General features: G+C 43.9%; 1 protein-coding gene across 1 annotated transcript in view; it reads right to left on the bottom strand.

The window, feature by feature from the left end:
* NUDCD3 (NudC domain containing 3) overlaps positions 1 to 14955 on the bottom strand; it is a 70686-nt gene extending 55731 nt beyond the window's left edge. The window contains 2 exon segments of the mRNA XM_005899406.3: positions 9131 to 9441; positions 14565 to 14955. Of these exon segments, the coding sequence (XP_005899468.2) occupies positions 9131 to 9441; positions 14565 to 14756 (503 nt within the window). The 5' untranslated portion in view covers positions 14757 to 14955.
* Between the last annotated feature and the right edge of the window lie 5064 nt (positions 14956 to 20019).

Here is a 20019-nt window from a genome sequence, read left to right on the forward strand (position 1 = left end):
GCCATCCCCTACCCCGTCCCTTCAAGCAAATGTCAGCTTCACCCTTCCAGGGGGCTCAGAGCAACAAATTTTAAGGGAGAGAAAAAAAATGAATTTACAAAAATATTAAAAATATATATAATGTATTACTAAACACAGCTGTCACTAAAACACTATAATAAAACTAAAGAGTTTATATTCCTAGAAAATCCAAGAAAATCAACTGAGACACCATTACAAAACAGTGAGAGAATTCAGTATCGGTGCACAGGACTTATTGAGTAAAAACATTAAAATTCTACAGAAGAATATAAAACAAGACATGAATAAACAAAATGTACCTAGCTCTTAGACAGAAAGACTCAATAAGGTAAAGCCGTCATTTCTCTCTAATTACAATTACATATCTAATGTATTACCAATAAAAATTTCAACAGAATTTTTCACATGGAAAAATTTTCCAGAAAAGTCTGTTGACAAGGGATTAAACCAAGTATTAAAATGTGTCACAATAAAGCCATTGTAAATAAAACAGCTAGGTACTAACAAACAAATAGAACAAATGCTTTAGTGTTTATGAATAAATGGAACAGAAAAGGAAAAAACACATTTTAAGTAAAACCAATGGAGCAAAGGTAAGAGCAGTCAAGAAATGTGTTAGGGCTGCTGGCTGGCACCTGGGGTTGGGTCAGGTACCCACCATCAGACATTCCGGGAGAGAGAGAACAAACTGTTACAACCTCTGTGAGACCACTCTAGCAACATCCATCAAAATTACACACTTCATACCCTCTGACCCAGTAATTCCTGTTCTGGGAATTCATCCAACAGATATTCACACACATGTTCCAAGAAACATGTGCAGGTACAGGACACTCGCTGCAGCATCATTTGTGACGGTGGGAGACTGGAAACAGCCTAATTACACTCCCTGCGGAGACTCACTAAACAATGACACCATGCCACGCAAGAGAATACTGTGCCACAGCTGAACGGCTACAGTCAAGTCTGACCCTTAGCTACAGGCAGATTCGCCCAGAATGCTTCCGAAAACTCTGACACACAGTGGCAGCCAGGCCGGTCAAATTCGATCTCGAGGGGTGGGTCCAGCAATCAGCATCTTAAAAGTCCTGTAGTTGTGAAGACAGTGACCATGCATATCAGGAAAAAGGGCACCTGGCAACAGGAAGACTCAGTCCTTGTCAGCGGCCTGTCAGCTGCTCAGGGATGTAACTAAAAGTCCACACAGTATATCATATATAAATCAATATGAAAAATAAAAGTTTATAAGACAGAAAAATTTTACATCTAGTGAGATGGATGAACCTAGAGTCTGTAATACAAAAGGAAGTAAGTCAGAAAGAGAAAACAAATATCGTATATAAATGTATACATATGGAATCTAGAAAGACAGTACTGATGAACCTATTTGTACAGCAGTAGAGACACAGACATAGGGAAGAGACTTGTGGACACAGCGGGGGAAGGAGACCGGACAAATTGAGACAGTAGCACTGAAACATAAAGATGTCCATATGTGAAGCAGACAGCCAGTGGGCATTTGCTGTATGATGCAGGGACCCCAACCCGATGCTCTGTGACAACCTAGAGGGGCTGCGAGGCAGGAGGGAGGGGTATACTTATGACTGGTTCATGTTGATGTATGACAGAAACCAACAACATTGGTTATTTAATTATTTAATTATCCTCCAATTAAAAATAAATAAATTCAAAAGGTTTTTACAAAAGTATGGACAATGGCTGCCTTTAGGGAGAACTCATTTTCAGTACACACTCACATAACTTTCAAAAGTGTTCACCCTAAATCCAACTGCTAATTTACTCTGCTGCTGCTGCTAAGTCACTTCAGTCATGTTCGACTCTGTGTGACCCCCGTCCCTGGGACTCTCCAGGCAAGAACACCGGAGTGGGTTGCCATTTCCTTCTCCATTGCATGAAAATGAAAAGTGAAAGTGAAATCGCTCAATCGTGTCTGACTCTGTGCGACCCCATGGACTGCAGCCTACCATTTACTCTACTACAAAATAATCAGGGAGTGGGAAACTCAGCATATCAACAACCTGATTTTTTAAACAAATAAATTTTGAGAATAGAAAAGCAGAGGGTCAACTATAAGCATTATGTGGTTGGAGCCTTTAATTTATAGATTTAAAACTTTTTTAAACATTATGACACTATGAAAAACTGGAAGTTTAAACACTGGTTGAAAACATTTACGGATGAAATGATGAGATAAAACTTACTTCTAAATAACACAGGAGGGGGAGAAATGGCTGGGTGCCAGGTTGGCAATGAGTACACCCAGATCCATGACATTCTTCTGTCTTCTCCCCTTTGTACTTAAAGTCAACTTAATACATTTTTCACAAGGTGCATATACTTTTTTTTCAACAGAAAAAAAAAAAATGCAAGCATAAAAAGCTATACTTCTTTCAGTCAGTTCAGTTCAGTCGCTCAATCGTGTCTGACTCTTAGGGACTCCATGAATCGCAGGACGCCAGGCCTCCCTGTCCATCACCAACTCCCAGAGTTTACCCAAACTCACGTCCATCAAGTCAGTGATGCCATCCAGCCATCTCATCCTCTGTCGTCCCCTTCTCCTCCTGCCCCCAATCCCTCCCAGCATCAGGGTCCTTTCCAATGAGTCAACTCTTCGCATAAGGTGGCCAAAGTATTGGAGTTTCAGCTTCAGCATCAGTCCTTCCAATGAACACCCAGGACTGATCTCTTTTAGGATAGACTGGTTGGATCTCCTTGCAGTCCAAGGACTCTCAAGAGTCTTCTCCAGCACCACAGTTCAAAAGCATCAATTCTTCGGTGCTCAGCTTTCTTCACAGTCCAACTCTCACATCCATACATGACCACTGGGAAAACCATAGCCTTGACTGGACGGACCTTTGTTGGCAAAGTAACGTCTCTGCTTTTCAATATGCTGTGTAGGTTGGTTATAACTTTCCTTCCAAAGAGTAAGCGTCTTTTAATTTCATGGCTGCAATCACCATCTACAGTGATTCTGGAGCCCAGAAAAATAAAGTCCGACACCGTTTCCACTGTTTCCACATCTACTTCCCACGAAGTGATGGGACCAGATGCCATGATCTTCGTTTTCTAAATGTTGAGCTTTAAGCCAACTTTTTCACTCTCCTCTTTCACTTTCATCAAGAGGCTCTTTAGTTCCTCTTCACTTTCTGCCATAAGGGTGGTGTCATCTGCATATCTGAGATTATTGATATTTCTCCCAGCAATCTTGATTCCAGCTTGTGCTTCTTCCAGCCCAGCGTTTCTCATGATGTACTCTGCATAGAAGTTAAATAAGCAGGGTGACAAAATACAGCCTTGACATACTTCTTTTCCTATTTGGAACCAGTCTGTTGGTCCATGTCCAGTTCTAACTGCTGCTTCCTGACCTGCATATAGGTTTCTCTATACTTCTTCAATGCTACCAAAAAACACTCAAATAGAAACCGACTGTGTTACTTTTGAAAAGTATCTCTCAGACAGTTCTGGTAATAGCTGTTTTCTTTTTTTTCTTAACACAACAAAGAGAACATCTGGGCCCCAGAGAACACTGAGTACTGCTTCAATTCCCCTTGACTCTGGCCCTCCCTTCTAACTATGGTTTCAAGCAAAGCACTTCACACTGCTATCTCCATTCCTCATCGGTGGAAAGGAAGAATGTCAGGCTCTGGCATCTTGAAGTACACATTCCCGGGGTGGGGGGGGCTCCCTGGGGGAGTCTCACTGGCCCCCTCCTTCCCCACACACTCATGTTCACTCTCACAGGCTAGGACACCAGGTCATTTTTATGATGCGGCTTCAGTATCCAATAAACTTAAGTCACTGCTGTAAGATATACAGGCTAACCTCTTCTAAATGAAGCCTAGAAGCTAGAAATGAATCCCAAAATGAAAACAGGAATATAATGTTTCTAGAGGAAAAAAAATACTTCTAGCAAACAACCTATATCTGTTTCTTGACTTGTAATTTAAATCAAATCCTTGAGGCCTCTTACACCTGAGGTTCCTTAGAGAAGGGGCAGTTTCAGGGTGAATCGCTGGGTGGGACAGCAGCTTCTCTACTGGATGAGACTGAAAACAGACCCTGAGGCAGGCGGGCCCAGCACAGCCCCAGTGAGGTCTGAGAGCTGCGTCTATGGGGAAAGCAGGCAGACATCCCTGGACCTCTGGCTTTCCACTTACTATTCTCAAAATACATGTTTACAGCCAACACCTTCATCTGAGCAAAAGAACCTCTTGGACACACGACACTCAACAGCACACACAACATGAAATCAAAATTAGCAAAAGGGATGCAGGAAATGCACAGCATACAATGTTCAGCAAAACAGAAGCCAAGTGTAAGAGAACTATATTATAAGCATACTGTGTGTGCGTGTGTGTGTGCGTGTGTGTTCAAACACATGCATGCACGTTTACATGCATAGGAAAAAACTGCAGAAATATCCCATAAAATTAAGGGGAAATGGTAGGATGTGTTCTTGTCTTTATACCCTTATCTTTGTTATCCAAATAGCCTACACTGATTATAATGAAGAAGAAAAACAGTCTGTTCTTGTTTAAGGAAAGAAAAGCAATACCGAGAACAGTACCTACTTGAGGGCTCACTATGTGCAGGACTCCTGCTCATCAGGTCTTACACACTGACCTCAGTCAATCTTCACCATAAGCCGACAGGGTGGGTACTTGGGGTGGCATTCCGGTATGTCCACGTGACTCTATCAAAGGGCCTCCTGCAATGGGCACCTGAAAAAGCAGGGACCAACAAAGGAAGGACCCTGTTTAGAGACAAGCCCAGAAAGCCAGCTCTCAGGCAGCGTGACTGCACGCAGGGAGGATGCCCCGGCAGAAAACTTCTGCCTTTTTGCTCTTGTGACAGCCCATGCAGAGATGCCCTCTGCACCTCTAAGGCAGAGATGTCACAGGATGTGGGTGAGCAGAACCAAAGGAGAGGCACAAAGGAATGAACTCAGCATGCATCAGACACTCACCTAACATGGAGCTAGGACCAGAGACAGGCTGAGTAAGTCTCTGCCCAACGCTGAAAGATGTGAGAACTAGTCATAAACAAATGGTAAGAGGAAACACACACTCAAAGGAGACGCAGTTACCTGTGGCAGGCGGCAGGACAGAAGGCTGGAAGACCTTACTGAGGGGACAGAAGCACTGAAGAGCGTGCTGTGCGTGGGCAAATGCACCAGCGCGATGAAGATGAAACATCTGCTGGGTATACTACTGGAAATCTGGAATCTGAAAGTGGAATAACTGAACACAAAGGCCATGCCACCCAAAATAAGAGAAGCACTGAGCAGCTTTCTAACACACCCTTTTTCTATCAGGACTTTACCACACAGGTCAACGCATCAAGCAGTTCCATGACACCACCCCTTCACGAGGCTCTTCTGTCTGCTTCCCTGTGCAGGAAGATGGGTAGCTCAGGAGGGACTCAGGAATTCTGTAGTACTGTAGTATTTGCTACTGAAAAAAATCCACGTATAGATGAATCTGCGCAGTTCAAGGTTGTATTGTGGAAGAGCCAATAATGCTTTCTTTCCTTTTTCTTCTTTTTAAAAAATTCTGTTCATGATTTTATAAAGGCAAAAGCCAGAGGTAGCACAGCCTTTCGGACATCTTTGCCAGCACTCTAGCACCAGCAAGTGCCATTATTACTGTTTTGCCTACAGCGACACCTGCAGATCCAGAGCAAAACTGCAGGACCTATTGCCACCAAAGTGGGACCAGACACAGAGATGGGATCAGAGGCAAACCCCACCCACCAGCTGCTCTGAGAGGTGTCCGATGTAGCCATTAGGATGTTGATAGTACTGATTTTGCATCCCTCTCCTTCCACAGCAACAGTAATGTCATCAGCATTTCTGAAAGTTTCCCAGCAGTATCCCTAGAAGTCCTTTGAGCACAGTTCACTGGGTCAAGTACAATAGAAACACTGGGACTCGAAGCAGTACTTTTTACAGTATCTTCACTTCAGACACTGTGAAGCTGTGAAGCTTCATATACTGTGAAGTTCCTCTGCAGAAAGTAAGCATGTTCTCAAAGCTATCTTGTATGGACAAGGAAATCTGTGTGCCCAAATGCTCTCTTCTCTAAGGAATAAAACTGGGCATCTTAAGCCCTGAGGTGGCATGTGTTAAAAATCTGCAGGTGTTAAAAATCTGCACATTATTTTATGTATAAGCAAAAATGTACACTGCAGAAACTTTAACCTGTGGTTGGCAGGGCCTAGGTTGGGGACAAGGAGTTGACTCCAAAGAATGATTTGCCTGTAGACTGAGAGAAGCTGCCATCACCACTACCCAACATTGGGCAGAACCACCAGCAAACAGGTAGCAAGCAGGAGGAATCAGAAATCAGTCATCTCAAACTGGAAATCAGACTCTAGGTAACTGGTTTTTGGACAGGGTACCCAGGAAAGGCAGTGCTCCTGTGTGGCTACCTCAAGAGTAACTGTCTTAGGTTATTTAATTAACAGAATCCCCAGATCTACAGGGGCTTCCTTGATGGCTCAAACAGTAAAGAATCTGCCCGCAATGCGGGAGACCTGGGTTCAATCCCTGGGTTGAGAAGATCCCCTGGAGAAGGGAACGGCACCCACTCAGTATTCTGGCCTGGAGAATTCCATGGACAGAGGAGCCTGGCAGGCTCATGGAGTCATAAAGAGTCAGACACCACTGAGCGACTTTCACTTTCTTTCTTTCGCTTTTCAGATCTACAGTTCACAGGATAAGTGATTCTGGGCACTGACTGGAGGGACTAGGGGGACAAGGACGGCTTTCATGTTCCATTTCAGAGCTGCCCCAGCAGTGTCTGTCAGAGCGAGCTAGAGATCTGGACCACAATTTCTTATTTTGTTCATGGAAAATCAGCAAGTACCTGAAGGCCAAGAAGGTTCAGTCCCTGGAACCACTGAGCCTGTAGCATCAGTCTAAGGTTTTCTGGGACACACCCAAGTCTTCAGTCTATACTTACACCAGGGTAGGATTCACAAAACCCAGAACACAACTCTTTGGTCTAAGAATAGGGTCTCTGCAAAACAACAAGGCAGCTATTCTAATCTATTACTCATGAATCAAAAACAAACCCCCTCTTTTAATAGAGTTTTTAGACATAAAAAGAATGCAAAAAATTAGTAAAATGAAGTATACAAATCATTATAGAAAAATTAGAAAATATAGTAAGGAAGAACAAAGGCAATGAAAACCACTCACAATTCCACTCATAACGTATTTCCTTCCAGGCTTTTCTCACACATACAGTTAACCCCCTCTTGAACACATGGTGGTTACAGGCACTGATCCTCCATGCAGTCGACCTCAGCCTTTCAGACTCTGCTGTCTTACCCCAACCTGTCTCCAAAAAATTCATTTTCCCCAGAACAGGTCACAGGCACAGTGCAAGGAGAGGGAAGAACAGAAGGGAAGTTAAATTAGAAGGGATGAGGCAGGAGAGGTAGCCCAGGAGAGGGCAGGGAGCGGTCCTATTAAAGAGGGAAGAAAGCAGATTTGCCTAAAAACAGAAACAGGCCAGGAGCAGCATGGTCTTTCAGACACTGCCTCAGCTCATACACAAGGAGGTATCAGCTCTTCTCATCCAAATGGGAGCAGTGAAGCACCAGGGAGCGGAACCTCTGAAAAGTGAAGACAAGTACCAACACAGGGCCTGACTGAAGCCCTTCCGCTCAGTCGCTGTATGATCCTTAGTTCATTCAACAGTCACGACAGCCAGTGAGGCAGGTGCTGTAATTACCACCTTTGCATTGCAAAGGCGAAAACGGAGACACAGAAAAGTGACCCTGCTTGCCCAAGATAATACATTTACTAAATGGCAGACCCTGGGGGGAACTCTGGGTCCACAGTCCCCCGTATCAGACAACCTCTTCACGTGTCCATTAGACCAAGAGGATCCCAGGCCTGCATCTCAGCAGTTACTCTGCAGGGGAAGAACAGAATCAAGACTCTGAGGAGAAACTTCCACACAGATAAGTAGGTCTCATGGGAAAGCATAACTCTATGAACCCAGTGCTCTAACTTTGGCTCAAGCTCTTAACTGGCTGTATGACTGTGGGCAGACTATTACCTTACCTTACAGAGAGAAAAAGGAAGAGGACTGAACTAGTTGACCTACAGCTTTCAAAATATATAAATAATGTACAACTCAATAACAAAAAAACAAAGAACCCAAACAAAAAATGGACAGGAGACCTAAACAGACATTTCTTCAGAGAAGACATACAGATGGCCAACAGGCACATGAAAAGATGATCAAATCACTATTAGACAAATGCAAATCAAAACTACAATGATGTATCACCTCACACTGGTCAGAATGGCCATCACTAAAAAACCTACAAATAATAAATGCTGGAGAGGATGTAGAGAAAAGGCCAGCCTCCTACACTGTTGGTAAAAATGCAAATTGGTACAGCCACCATGGAGGTTCCTTAAAAAACTAAAAATAGTGTTACCACAAAATCCAGCAATACCACTCCTATATCCAGAGCATATATCCAGAGAAAATTCTAATCTGAAAAGACATATGCACCCCAGTTTACAATAGCCAAGACATGATAGCAATGCAAGTGGCCATCAACAGATGAGTGGATAAAGATGTGATACACACACATACACACACACACACACACACACACACACACACACAATGGAATGCTATTGGGCTATTAAAAAAAAAGGAAATAACGCCATCTGCAGCAACATGGATAGACCTAGAGATTACCATACCCCATACCAAGTGAAGTAAGCCAGACAGAGAAAAAAACAAGTATCATAGGATATCACTCACACGTGAAATCTAAAAAAGATACAAATGAACTTATACACAGAGCAGAAGCAGACCCACAGACACAGAAAACAAACTTACAGTTAACAAAGAGAAAAGGGAAGATAAGTTGTCAGTTAACAAAGAGAAAAGGGAAGATAAGTTATAAGTTTAAATTATCAGACACATACTACTATGTAGAAAACAGATAAACAAGATCCTTCTGTATGGGACAAGGAACTATATTCAGTACCTCGTAATAAACCATGATGGGGGAAAAGAAAAAGAAAGGAAAGAAGCAGCCGAGTAGAGATTCTTACTTGGGAAGAGCTAGCGGTTCCCTGGGGGCTTCAGCAGCGCCAGCATCTGCTCCCGGTGCCTCTGCCTCCCCAGAGCTGACAGCCACTTCCTGCAGGGTGCCCCGTGGGCCTGGGGGCTCCTGGGGCCCACCTGAGTCTGTGGTGGAGTCTACCTCCACCTCCTGAACCGGGGCTGGAACTGGCTCCTGCTCCGCTGTGGCAGCTGCCACCGCCGTGGCCTCCTCTTCTTCCTTCCTCCTGATTTTCTCCTCCAGCTCTTTTCTCCTCTTTTCATCATCCTGACGGGCCATGTGGTCAAAGGTTTTGAATACCTAAAATCAAACAGCAATTCAGTGTTGAGTTCATCTGCCAGTACTGTATCACACATTCTGTAGAAATACAGCAAAATCTGGTTTAAAAAAAAAAAAGAATGAAAAAGCAATAGATAAGAAGATGTTCCCACTAGCAAAATGGAAATGCACTTCAAATTCACCAAAAGCCACTACGAAAACAATCTTTAACAGGGGAATTCCAAAAATCAATGAAAAAGTGAAACTTTTACAAGCCAAGGCTCACAATATTTACACACCTATGAGCCCAATATTTACGTCAAAAGACGTGTAACTAAATGGTCTCATCTGTCATTACTTCTACAGCCCCAGAGAGTCTTGTTCAAAATGCAAAGAACCCATTGTCCTGGTGCTGGGAGCTATAAAGGCCCCAACAACTCAGATGCAAAAAGGGAAGATGGGGAATTGGTTGAATTTCAGTCCACAGTGCAGGCTGGCTCACTGGGTTGCTGCTATCGTCCTACACTGCATGGGAGGAGGGACAGTGCAAGTCTCACCCTGGGAATTCAAAAGACATTCATAACGTGCCTACAACTTGCCAGGAGCACCAAAAATCCAGCGACAGCTCCCACCCTTGAACAACTCAATTTTCTGGCATGTGGATCAGTCATTAATCTTTCCTGGGACACAGTCACACCCAAAAAAGTACTGCAACTCTCCATCCAAAAAGTGCACAGGAAAACGGCATATTGCATGCACTATTTAAGGGTGCACATAACCCTGAAGTGTGGCCAGGACAGACCCAGAAGTGACAAGTCTGACAGGAAAGGCTGTGATAGATACATGTGATGCCATCGGAATGTGGGTGCAAACAAGCATTCTGGCGACAGAGAGCTAAGGACATCTCTTAGAAGAAGGGGGTCTGCATCAGACCTTGAATGAAAGGTATGTCTTCCAGAGGAATGACAGGAGGAAATGTCACAGCGCCAAGAGGTGGGCTCATCAAGAAATATCTCTTATGGCAGCTGGAGACAGGAAAGCCAGAAGATCCACGTTGAAAAGTGGGTGGGAGGAGACCCTTACATTCAATCCAGCAACCATGCCCCTTGGTATTTACCAAAAGAAGATGAAAACATGTACCAATAAAAACCTGTACACGGATGTTTATAGCAACTTTATTCATAAGAGCCAAAACTTGGAGGCAACCAAGATATCCTTCAATAAATGATGGGATAAACGAACTGGTGCATCCAGACAATGGAATATTATTCTGCCATAAAAAGAAATGAGCTATCACCCATGAAGAGACATGGAGGTTATTTAAACGCATATTAGTAAAAGAAGCCAATTTGAAAATGCTACACAATGTGTGATTCCAACTATATGACACTGTGGAAAAAGCAAAACTTTGGAGACAATAAAAAGACCAGTGGTCGCCAGAGGTTGAGGGGAGAAAGGAATGAACAAGTAAGACTACACAGGATTTTTTTAGGGCAGTGAAAATACTCTGTGTGATGTCATAATGAGGGATACATGTCATCATACATTTGTCCAAATCCCATAAAGTGAACAACACTAAGAATGACCTCCAAAGTGAAGTCTGGGTTTGGGTGACTATGATATGTCAATGCAGGTCCATCCATTGTAAGAAATGCACCACTCTGGTGGGGGATATTGACAACAGGGGAAGCTGTAGGGGTGGGGGTGGCAGGGGGTAAATGGGAAATCTCTGTACTTTCCCTTCAATTTTGTTCTGAACCTAAAACTACTCTAAAAAGTAGTCTTAACAAAACAAAAATGTTTTAAAGTGTGTAGAAGTCAGTTTCCAAAGGGTTAGAATGTAGACAGGGGCTAAATAACTGCTGTGTGCACTGGGCCAGAAGACAGAACAAGAGAAGTTACAATGTCAGTGTTTTTATAAACATTCTCTCACAACCCTCAGGAAAATGCTGTTAGGAAGATAGCACTGATATTTCAAAGATGAGGGAAAACTAAGCTCAGGGGGTAACTTGCCCAAGATCCTGCCAATGAAAGAAGAAAGTAAACAATCATACAGGAAGCACACTAAACCCTGAAAGGAAATGGAGGCAGAGGAAGGCAAGGGAAATCCTAAGGTTAAAAACTAGAAACAGTACCTATCTCTGCTTCTCCAGAGAACCTGAGCCCCTGACTCACTCCTCTCACACCCATGTCAATGTCACCAGACACCAGACCCACTGCCCTCAGAGCCGTTCATCTTCCTGACACACCACATCTTCATCTTAACTCCAGAAAAGAAGTAACAGCAAGGGCTCTCTCCAAACACTGGGACCTCCCTTGGACCCCAGGCCTCATACTCCTGATGACACTGTGGCCCCCACTGCCCTTGCTTACTCAGCACCCCCGGCTCCTCTAAGATGACACATGCTTCACCTCTCACATCGCCGCTGACCTCAGCACTCATTTCAGAATTCTGGATTGCGGAGCTGGAAGATGTGTCCCTGACCTCCAAGCAACCTTCTCAATTGACAGAGAGAAGAGTGAGTCTCCCAAGACTTCCCAAGAAGCTCCAGGAGGAGCAAAAAGAGCTAGCTTTCCTGACTCTCATGGGGAGGTGGGGTGGCGGGGGTGGGGGGCGGGGGGGGGGAGGGGGTGGTAACCTTTTAAGCAGGCTTCCCAAACTGAAATCCAGAATAAACACAGGTTCAACTGAAATGAACAAAATGTCAGTCTAAATTACTGTTTTCTTAAATACACTAATAAATAAGGGAGTGGAATACAATTTCCACATGCATCTTTCCTGCTGAAGGTCCTTCAAACTGTACAGCCTGGCTGTGCAAGCCCTTAGAACTGGGAGGAAAAATTGAAGAAGGTTTAAACCACACAAACATCCCATACCCCAAAATACCAGGGGAAAACAGGAGTTCCAGAATGGAGCACTACAATACTCCCATCCAAACTCTCTTTGCCTGAATTCTGAAAAGACCCCCAAGCACCCCACTGCCCAATGCCTCTCTGAATAAAAGAACAGCTCCCAGGATTTACCCTGATCTACTCAACCACAATAACCAGGGGACATCTGCTCTTTTAAAGTTCCTTGGGCAATGCTGACGATTGAGAACCACTTTCAAAAAACACTACACTCCTCTTAACTACCTGCTAGAAATTGTCCCTCCTGGTTTCCATGGAACTTACTGCCCTGCCCACTTCCCTCCATCCCCCTCCCACTCCTACAGCCTCTTGCTTCTTCAATTCCTTCTCTGGGGTCCTTCCCTCCAAAAGCACCTTCTCTCTGCCGTGCTCCTTCACCTTCAGCTCCTCTCCTTCAAACCACTCAGATTCTTCTACCTCCCATGAGATTCAGTCCCACAATTCAACAGCCTATGGACAGAGACTTCTGTCTGCAATCTCCAATTCAACTTGTCTAAAACTAAGCTTCTTCCCCTAAACTCATGTGACAATTCAGTGAATACACTACTGATATTACAGTGCCCTGGTCTGAAACCTTGGGTCACTGCTGGCCCATCCCACCCCTCTCTGCCTTGTTCCCTACCTCCACTTTATTAAACTGTTCACCAAGTCTTAACCTTTGAGAGTCTCTAAAACATAGCAGGTGTCTTACATACTGTTACCAGATTCATGAATTACCTCTGTCAGTTCACCTGTAAAACAAGGAGAAAGATCAACCTTTTCAGGTTGTTAGGAACAAATGACAACCTAGAACAAAAATTACATAACAACTGCTAGGTGCTCAGTAAATGTTCCTTTCTTTTTTCTGCAAAAGATCACCCTAGACAAAAGTGTTGCCACTCTACAATGGACTGGTTAAATAATAGAACAGAAAGATATGGAATCAGAAAAATGAAGTTTTGAGCTCTAGCTATATGATGAGTTTGGTCAAAACACCTGATCTGCTGAACTGGCACCCTCATTTGCCACATAAAATTCAACCTTATCTACTTCTCAGGCTTCCGTGAAATTATTCATTTGCCAAAGGATTTGCTAAAAACCATCTCTGACACACAGTTCTCTGATCACTTGGATGGTACTTAACCACTACAAGGATGAGGAACAGCCTTAAGTTTTCAAACGGAATACCAACCTCACTCCTCATTTGACCATATCATCTCTGGTTGTTATTCAAACATTCTAAGCTTTTGTTTCTTCATGCAGGCACTTAGGAAAGTAATATCGGACCAACCTGAAGTGAGTAGCAAGACTTCACGAGATGAACCTTTGAAATCACTTTATAAACTGTAAAGTGCTAGACAACAGTGAGAGGTATCGCCAGCATTTCTACCTTCTCAGGTTCCTGGCTCAATGCTTGACTGAGTATCCTCTTTTGATCCCATCAAAATTCCACCTCCTCTACAAAACTTGTCTTCATTTCCAAAAGATCATTTCTATTCCTTTCCTTCCAATGGCTCTGTCAGATAACAGGCAAAGATCCCTGCTACTGTATTTCATCTCTTTAAATATAGCGTAAGTGTCCCAAGCAGAGAAACCATTATTTAACCATCCGCATAACCAGTGTATCTCCAATGCCTGCGGCGGCTGAGAGTGTGAATTCTTGCTTATTACATTTCAAATACCCCGTCAACTTCAGTGAATGATAGCCTCCAACATAAGCTTAACCTGGGATGCACAGATATATGCTCACATGTAAACTTATTAAGTACTATTATACGGTCTTCGACGTGAAAAGTCACGTTTCAAATAAGAGAACCACACCCATCACACAGCCTCCCCCTCGTCCAGTAGTCGTAGTTCTGAGGTGTGCAGGTGTCCGTGCTGCCGCCGCCCCTTCCCCAGTCTAGCCTGCACTGTTTTCATTCTCTGCCTGGCCGGCCCTGTCACTCGAAGGGGTTACGCGCTGCTGGAGCTGACCGGGCCCTACGCTTCTGACATCCAAATGCACCCTATCGGACCACGCTGCTCTAGAGCCGGCATCTCTCGCACAGGAGTAAACTGATAACAGACTAGCATCTCGGCAGAAGCCGCGGCCGCAGGAGGCGGGTCCGGGGAAGCGCCAGAGAATGAACTGAGGTCGGCAGCGGAGGAAGCGGCGGGCTCGCAGGAGCCTGAGCTCCCAGAGGGTGGGGGACTACGGGAGCGGGTTCGCGGGGATCGGGGCTCCCACGATCTTCCCCCACCTCACCCCGAGGTTCCCGCCCACCGCGCGTTACCTGCAGCACCAGCGCCTGCGCTGCCCCCGGGGGAAAGCCCATGCGGTCCGACGGGTGGCGCAGCAGGCGGTAGAAGTCCGTTTTGCGGTAGAGGAAGCCGAAAAGCACACGCAGAAAGTCCTGAACGTTGCCCACGTGCTGCAAGATGCCCAGCAGGGCCTGATCGTACAGCTCGGCCGCCCCGGGCTCCATGGCGTCGCCGGCCGGAGGAAAGCTCACTCACTGCGGGCGCGGCCCGGACGCCGGCCTATGGCCACTTCCGGTGCTCTGCAGTAACGGCCTCGGCCGCTAGCGCGCCCGGGAAACTTCCGGTCCGCTCTTGTTCGCCCCCGCGGTGGAGATGGGCTGGACTGCGCTGGAGCCGACTGGACCCAGGCACCGCCCCTATTGTCCCCGGGCTTCTCGGGCGGTCTCGCTGAGGAGCAGAAGTGGGCCGCGAAGCGCAAGAGGGCCCGGGGCTGCGGCATTGAGGGCGCCTAGTGGCCATGTTGGAAACTGGCGGAAAAGTTGTAGCGCGGGCAACAACTGTTACGTGAGCCACGCTGTTGTCACGTGGTTTGTGGGCTGTGTTCCAGACTGGATATCCAGAAACTAGGCGGGACAGCGAGAACCCTTTGCTTGCGAGTCCCAAGAGGAAACTGAGACCTTTCTGTTGGTGTGTTTCCCGTTACTAACGTAGTCGTGGGTGAAATGCAAGGTGATGTGCATAAATAAAAGAAGACAAGATTGTCAAGGGAGTGCATGTACCAGTATTAAATGGAAAGAGCTAGATGCAGAATAATCTGGTGTGCCATCCTGTGAAATATACATATACGCATATATATGTGTGTGTAGTATATATATATGCATATGCATATATATATATATATATATATATATATACACAGACAGCATGTATACATGTTCTAAGTGTCTTTCAAAGCATAATCTGAAACTCAAAACATAACACTTACTCAAATATATAATGAACACATCAGAGATTTATCCATTTTAATTAACAGTAACCAATGATATGATAAAGCTAGTTTGAAGAAGCTTTTCGAGAAACTGGGTATTTATAACGCTTTCAGAAAACAGAGTAAGATGGCTAGATTGGATACAATGCTGGCTGGTGTCCTATAAAATGATGTAGATTATCTTTCCTAGTGGATAGAAATGATTTGCATCTCTACTGGCCTGAAATCTACAAGTTAACATGTATCTTCATAGTGTATGGACTCTAATGAATTGTAAACAATGTCAAACTCATAAATTGCTCTAGAGCAGCGGTTCTGAAACTTTTTGGACTTAGGGCCTATTTACAGGGGATTCCCTGAGGGTCCAGTGGTTAGGACTCTGCACTCTCACATCAGAGTGCCCAGGTTCAATTCCTGGTCCAGGAACTAAGATCCCACAAGTGTGGCCATGGCCAAAAGGAGGGAAAAAAAAAAAGACCCATTTTCATTCTTAAAATATATCAAAGACTCTTTGGAGTCTTCCATAAATTTTATGTGTATTCTGTTTATTGATAGTTACCATATTGGACATAAAAACAGAAAATGTTTAAATATTTATGCATTTTAACATAATAAAAACATGTTAACATATTTTTGTAAAGAAGTAAGGTTCTTCAGAGCAGTAAAAGTTTATGAGAAACAAAGCATCCTTTTAAATTTTTGCAAATCTCTTTACTATCTAGCTTAATTGAATTGAAGACAGCCAGATTCTCACATCTGCTGCATTCACTGCATTGCAGTATGGTGTTTTGATTGAAGTATGAGAAACCCAGTCTTATACAAATAGCAGTTTAATTGCCTTTTCAAATAAATGTGAGGAGTATTCTTGGAAACTACATCAACATTCAACAAATTGTAGTTTCTTAAAGATTAGTTGCACTGTGAAATCTGAAGTTGTATCAGTAAATGTCTCCTACTTTGTCACATTAATATCCATTGGTCTGTCCTAATACTTTGAGTGGATCTTTGTTCACAATCTAGTTTCTGTATACACAACACAGAGCAAGGAGAGATGGAAGAAAGAGGCAGACCACTTCAGACTGATAGGTAGGAGGTTTAATAAGCAAGGAAAGTTACTTGTCCTGGGCAGCCACAAGACCAGTGTATTTTCACGTCCACTTTGCCAGAATCGCAAATGTTTATACAGACACCTTAACTGGGTTCAATCACATACACTGTCCAGATGGTCTCAAAAACACCTTCCTCTCTCAAGGTGTTGAGAGGAAGATGTTGTTGAAAACAACTCTCGCTGTGAGAATGGTACGCAGAGCAGCAGAGCATACATTACAAGGACAGAGGAAGGCGTGAGGAGTCTCCCATTGCCTGGGTCTAGCCAGAGGATCAACCAGGGATCGTGTTCTGCTGAATACCCACAACAAACTTTTACACACATGATTTTGTAAAATCAGAATGGAATAAAGAATGTGATGCAAGAATCTTAACTATATTAAAAATGTATAAGGGCTTCCCTGGTGGTCCAGGGGTTAAGAATCCTGCCAATGCAAGAGAAACGAGTTCAATCCCTGGTCTGGGAATATTCCACATGCTGCAGAACAACTAAACCCGTGCCCCACTACTACTGAACCCATGCACCTAGAGCCTGTGCTCTGCAACAACAGAAGCCACTGCAATGAGAAGCCCACGCACCACAACTAGAGAGTAGCCCCTGATCTCCGCAACTAGAGAAGGCCTGAAGGCAGAAACAAAGACCTAGCTCAGCCAAAAATAAATAAATAAATATTTTTTCAATGTATGAAGCAGCTTCTCTGAAAGGGATACTGACCCCATCTGAAAGATGCTAACCCAAGTAACTTTGGAAAGGAATGATGTCTGTAAGACTAAAGGCAAAAGGAATTGCATGTAAACACTAAATTCTAAAGTTGTTTTCCACAGGAGTGTAGGTTATCATTTCTCAGACTCCTACATATGTATAAAGGTAATCAACAACTAAGTAAATGGTGAGGGTTGTGGAGCCCGGCTTCTCATTAGTGGCATGAGAGGCTACAGAGAAGCAAGAAAGGAGTCTAGAATGATTCATGTGATTATGGGTTATAACTGGAGGTATCAGCATAAAATCCTGTTTAGCTTAATGTAGATACAGATGGCTTTTCATAGAAATACTTCTAGAAATGTGTACATATACAGGTCAGTATTCACATATGTATGCCCTTGCTCTCTCAGCTGAGAGGATCAGAAGCAACAAAGCCCCAGCAGCAAAACACACTGAACACCCAGATCCTGATTTCTAATCTTATCTCCAGATGAAGGACTGGAACTCCTGGGAGAAATGGCTGACTCTAGGACTGGGATAGAAATATACAAGTTGAGCCTATACTATCTTATAATGCCAGGAAGTACAAAAGTGCTCAAAAAGTGGGGGAACCCCACAGTGAAAGGAATACATCAAAGGGACCTAGGAGCCAACTGGAAGAGTTCCCAATGGCCAAATGTGGAGCAAATAGTCACTATATTAAAACCCAAAGTAAAAAATGAGCATCCTTGGTTCCATACTGATAAAGATAGCATACTGAATAAATAATAAATGGAGAACAATTTTCCTGTTCAGAAGAGTTCCAAATAATTTATGTAAACACTCCACCCTCCAGGAAGTAGAGCATAACCACTCACCCTTAAGTGTGGGCTGTGCATAGCAACTTCGCTGCAAAGAGTGCACCACGCAAACAGGTGCAAGATAAGTGTACAGAGGAGACACCTGGCCAACACAACCTCAGCCAGGTGGTCAGGGCCAGTGTGACAGCGACAAGTTACGGTGACTGCAGGCACCCTTGACACAATAGGCTGAGACCGGCTCTCTGCCTCGTGATCTCCCTCCGAAAAACCCATCACCTTTGTCTAATCGGGAGAAACACTAGACAAACCCCATTTGAAGGACATTCTTTAAAATACCTGACCAATCTTCAATTGTCCGGGTCACCAAAAACAAAGAAAAGGAGAGCCTGAAACACTGTCACAAACAAAAGGAGCCTAAGTAGACATAACAACAGTGTTGTGGAGTGTCCTGGACAGGATCCTGGCTCAGGAAAAGGACCCTGGGTAAAATTGTGGAAATCTAAACAAAATATGGATTGGGGTTAGTAGTAATTATCAGTACTGGTTCATTCATGGTACACTGACAAGTGTTATCACACTAATGTGTTACTCAAGTAAATTTTGGGGGGCGGGCGGGGGGCATACAGGAACTCTGTATTATCTTTGTAATTTTTCTGTAAAACTATTCTAAAATAAAAAAAGTTTTCTTTTAAAAAAGTATTTTTTAGAAAGGGATAACAATCTATAACCCCACTCCCCTCCCTCCCAGAAACAAGTGGAGCGTTGTGTTGGTATTGGTGCAGGGAAAGAGGCACCCTTATCCCCTGCTGGTGGAGGTGTGAATAGGGCAGACGCCCTGGAAGACACTAGTCTGTATCCATTCAGTGCTACAGCGATGGTAGCTCCCCACACACAGACAGGAGACGTGTAAACACCTGCTCATCACACAGGTCCATGGTTCCATACCTGAAATCCCATACGCAAGCTGAATTTCAGAATTTAGAACGTTTTTTTAGAAAGGTAATTTGATGCTTACAGTACATTAGATATTAGACCTCATCAGGATCTGGGGAAGCAACATGAAATCAAACTTGTTAATGTGCTGAAATATATGACTATTCACATCAAGTTGGCTGAAGAGTGTAAGTATGCTATTTATGGGGGAAAAAAAAAAAAAGAGAAGTGTTAGTCACTCAATTGTGTCTGACTCTTTGCAACCCCGTGGACTATAGCCCGCCAGGCTCCTCTGTCCATGGAATTCTCCAGGCAGGAATACTGGAGTGGGTTGCCATTTCCCTCTCCAGGGGATCTTCCCATCCCAAGGATAGAACCTGAATCTCCTGCATTGCAGGCAAATTCTTTACCATCTGAGCCACCAGGGAAACCTATTTATAAAGAGTATAAATAGATACATCATGTCTGATCAGTCTTTGCTATGAAATGAGTTTGTCCCAAACTTACAAAAGAAAAAAACAAACACACTAGGTTTTCAGAGTTCTGGGGGTTCTGAAATTCCACATAAGTGACTGTGGACTTATAGCAGAAAAAATAATTCAGGACAATGTGATTGCCCACTAGCAGGGGAATGCATAAAAAAACATCCTGTTCATTCACAGAATGGAAAGCTGTGTCACAGTTAAAATGATTGGACTAGATCTCCATGTATCGTCACGAATAAATCGAAAAAATGTATGCTGCATAAAAAAAAAAAAAAAACTCATTGCAAAAGGATAGGTCACGTATGGTATCAATTAAGGAAAATTTTAAATGTGAACAAATATGTTGTTCACATATATGGAACTAAAGTTTTAAAACTTGCATGAGGAGGACACATGTCAAATTCAAGAGATGGATTTGGACCAGGTCACACCCAAGCCATCACGTGGCACCTCTATCACAATCAGTGTCCT

Source organism: Bos mutus, chromosome 4, assembly GCF_027580195.1.
Source record: "Bos mutus isolate GX-2022 chromosome 4, NWIPB_WYAK_1.1, whole genome shotgun sequence".
Lineage (NCBI taxonomy): Eukaryota > Metazoa > Chordata > Mammalia > Artiodactyla > Bovidae > Bos > Bos mutus.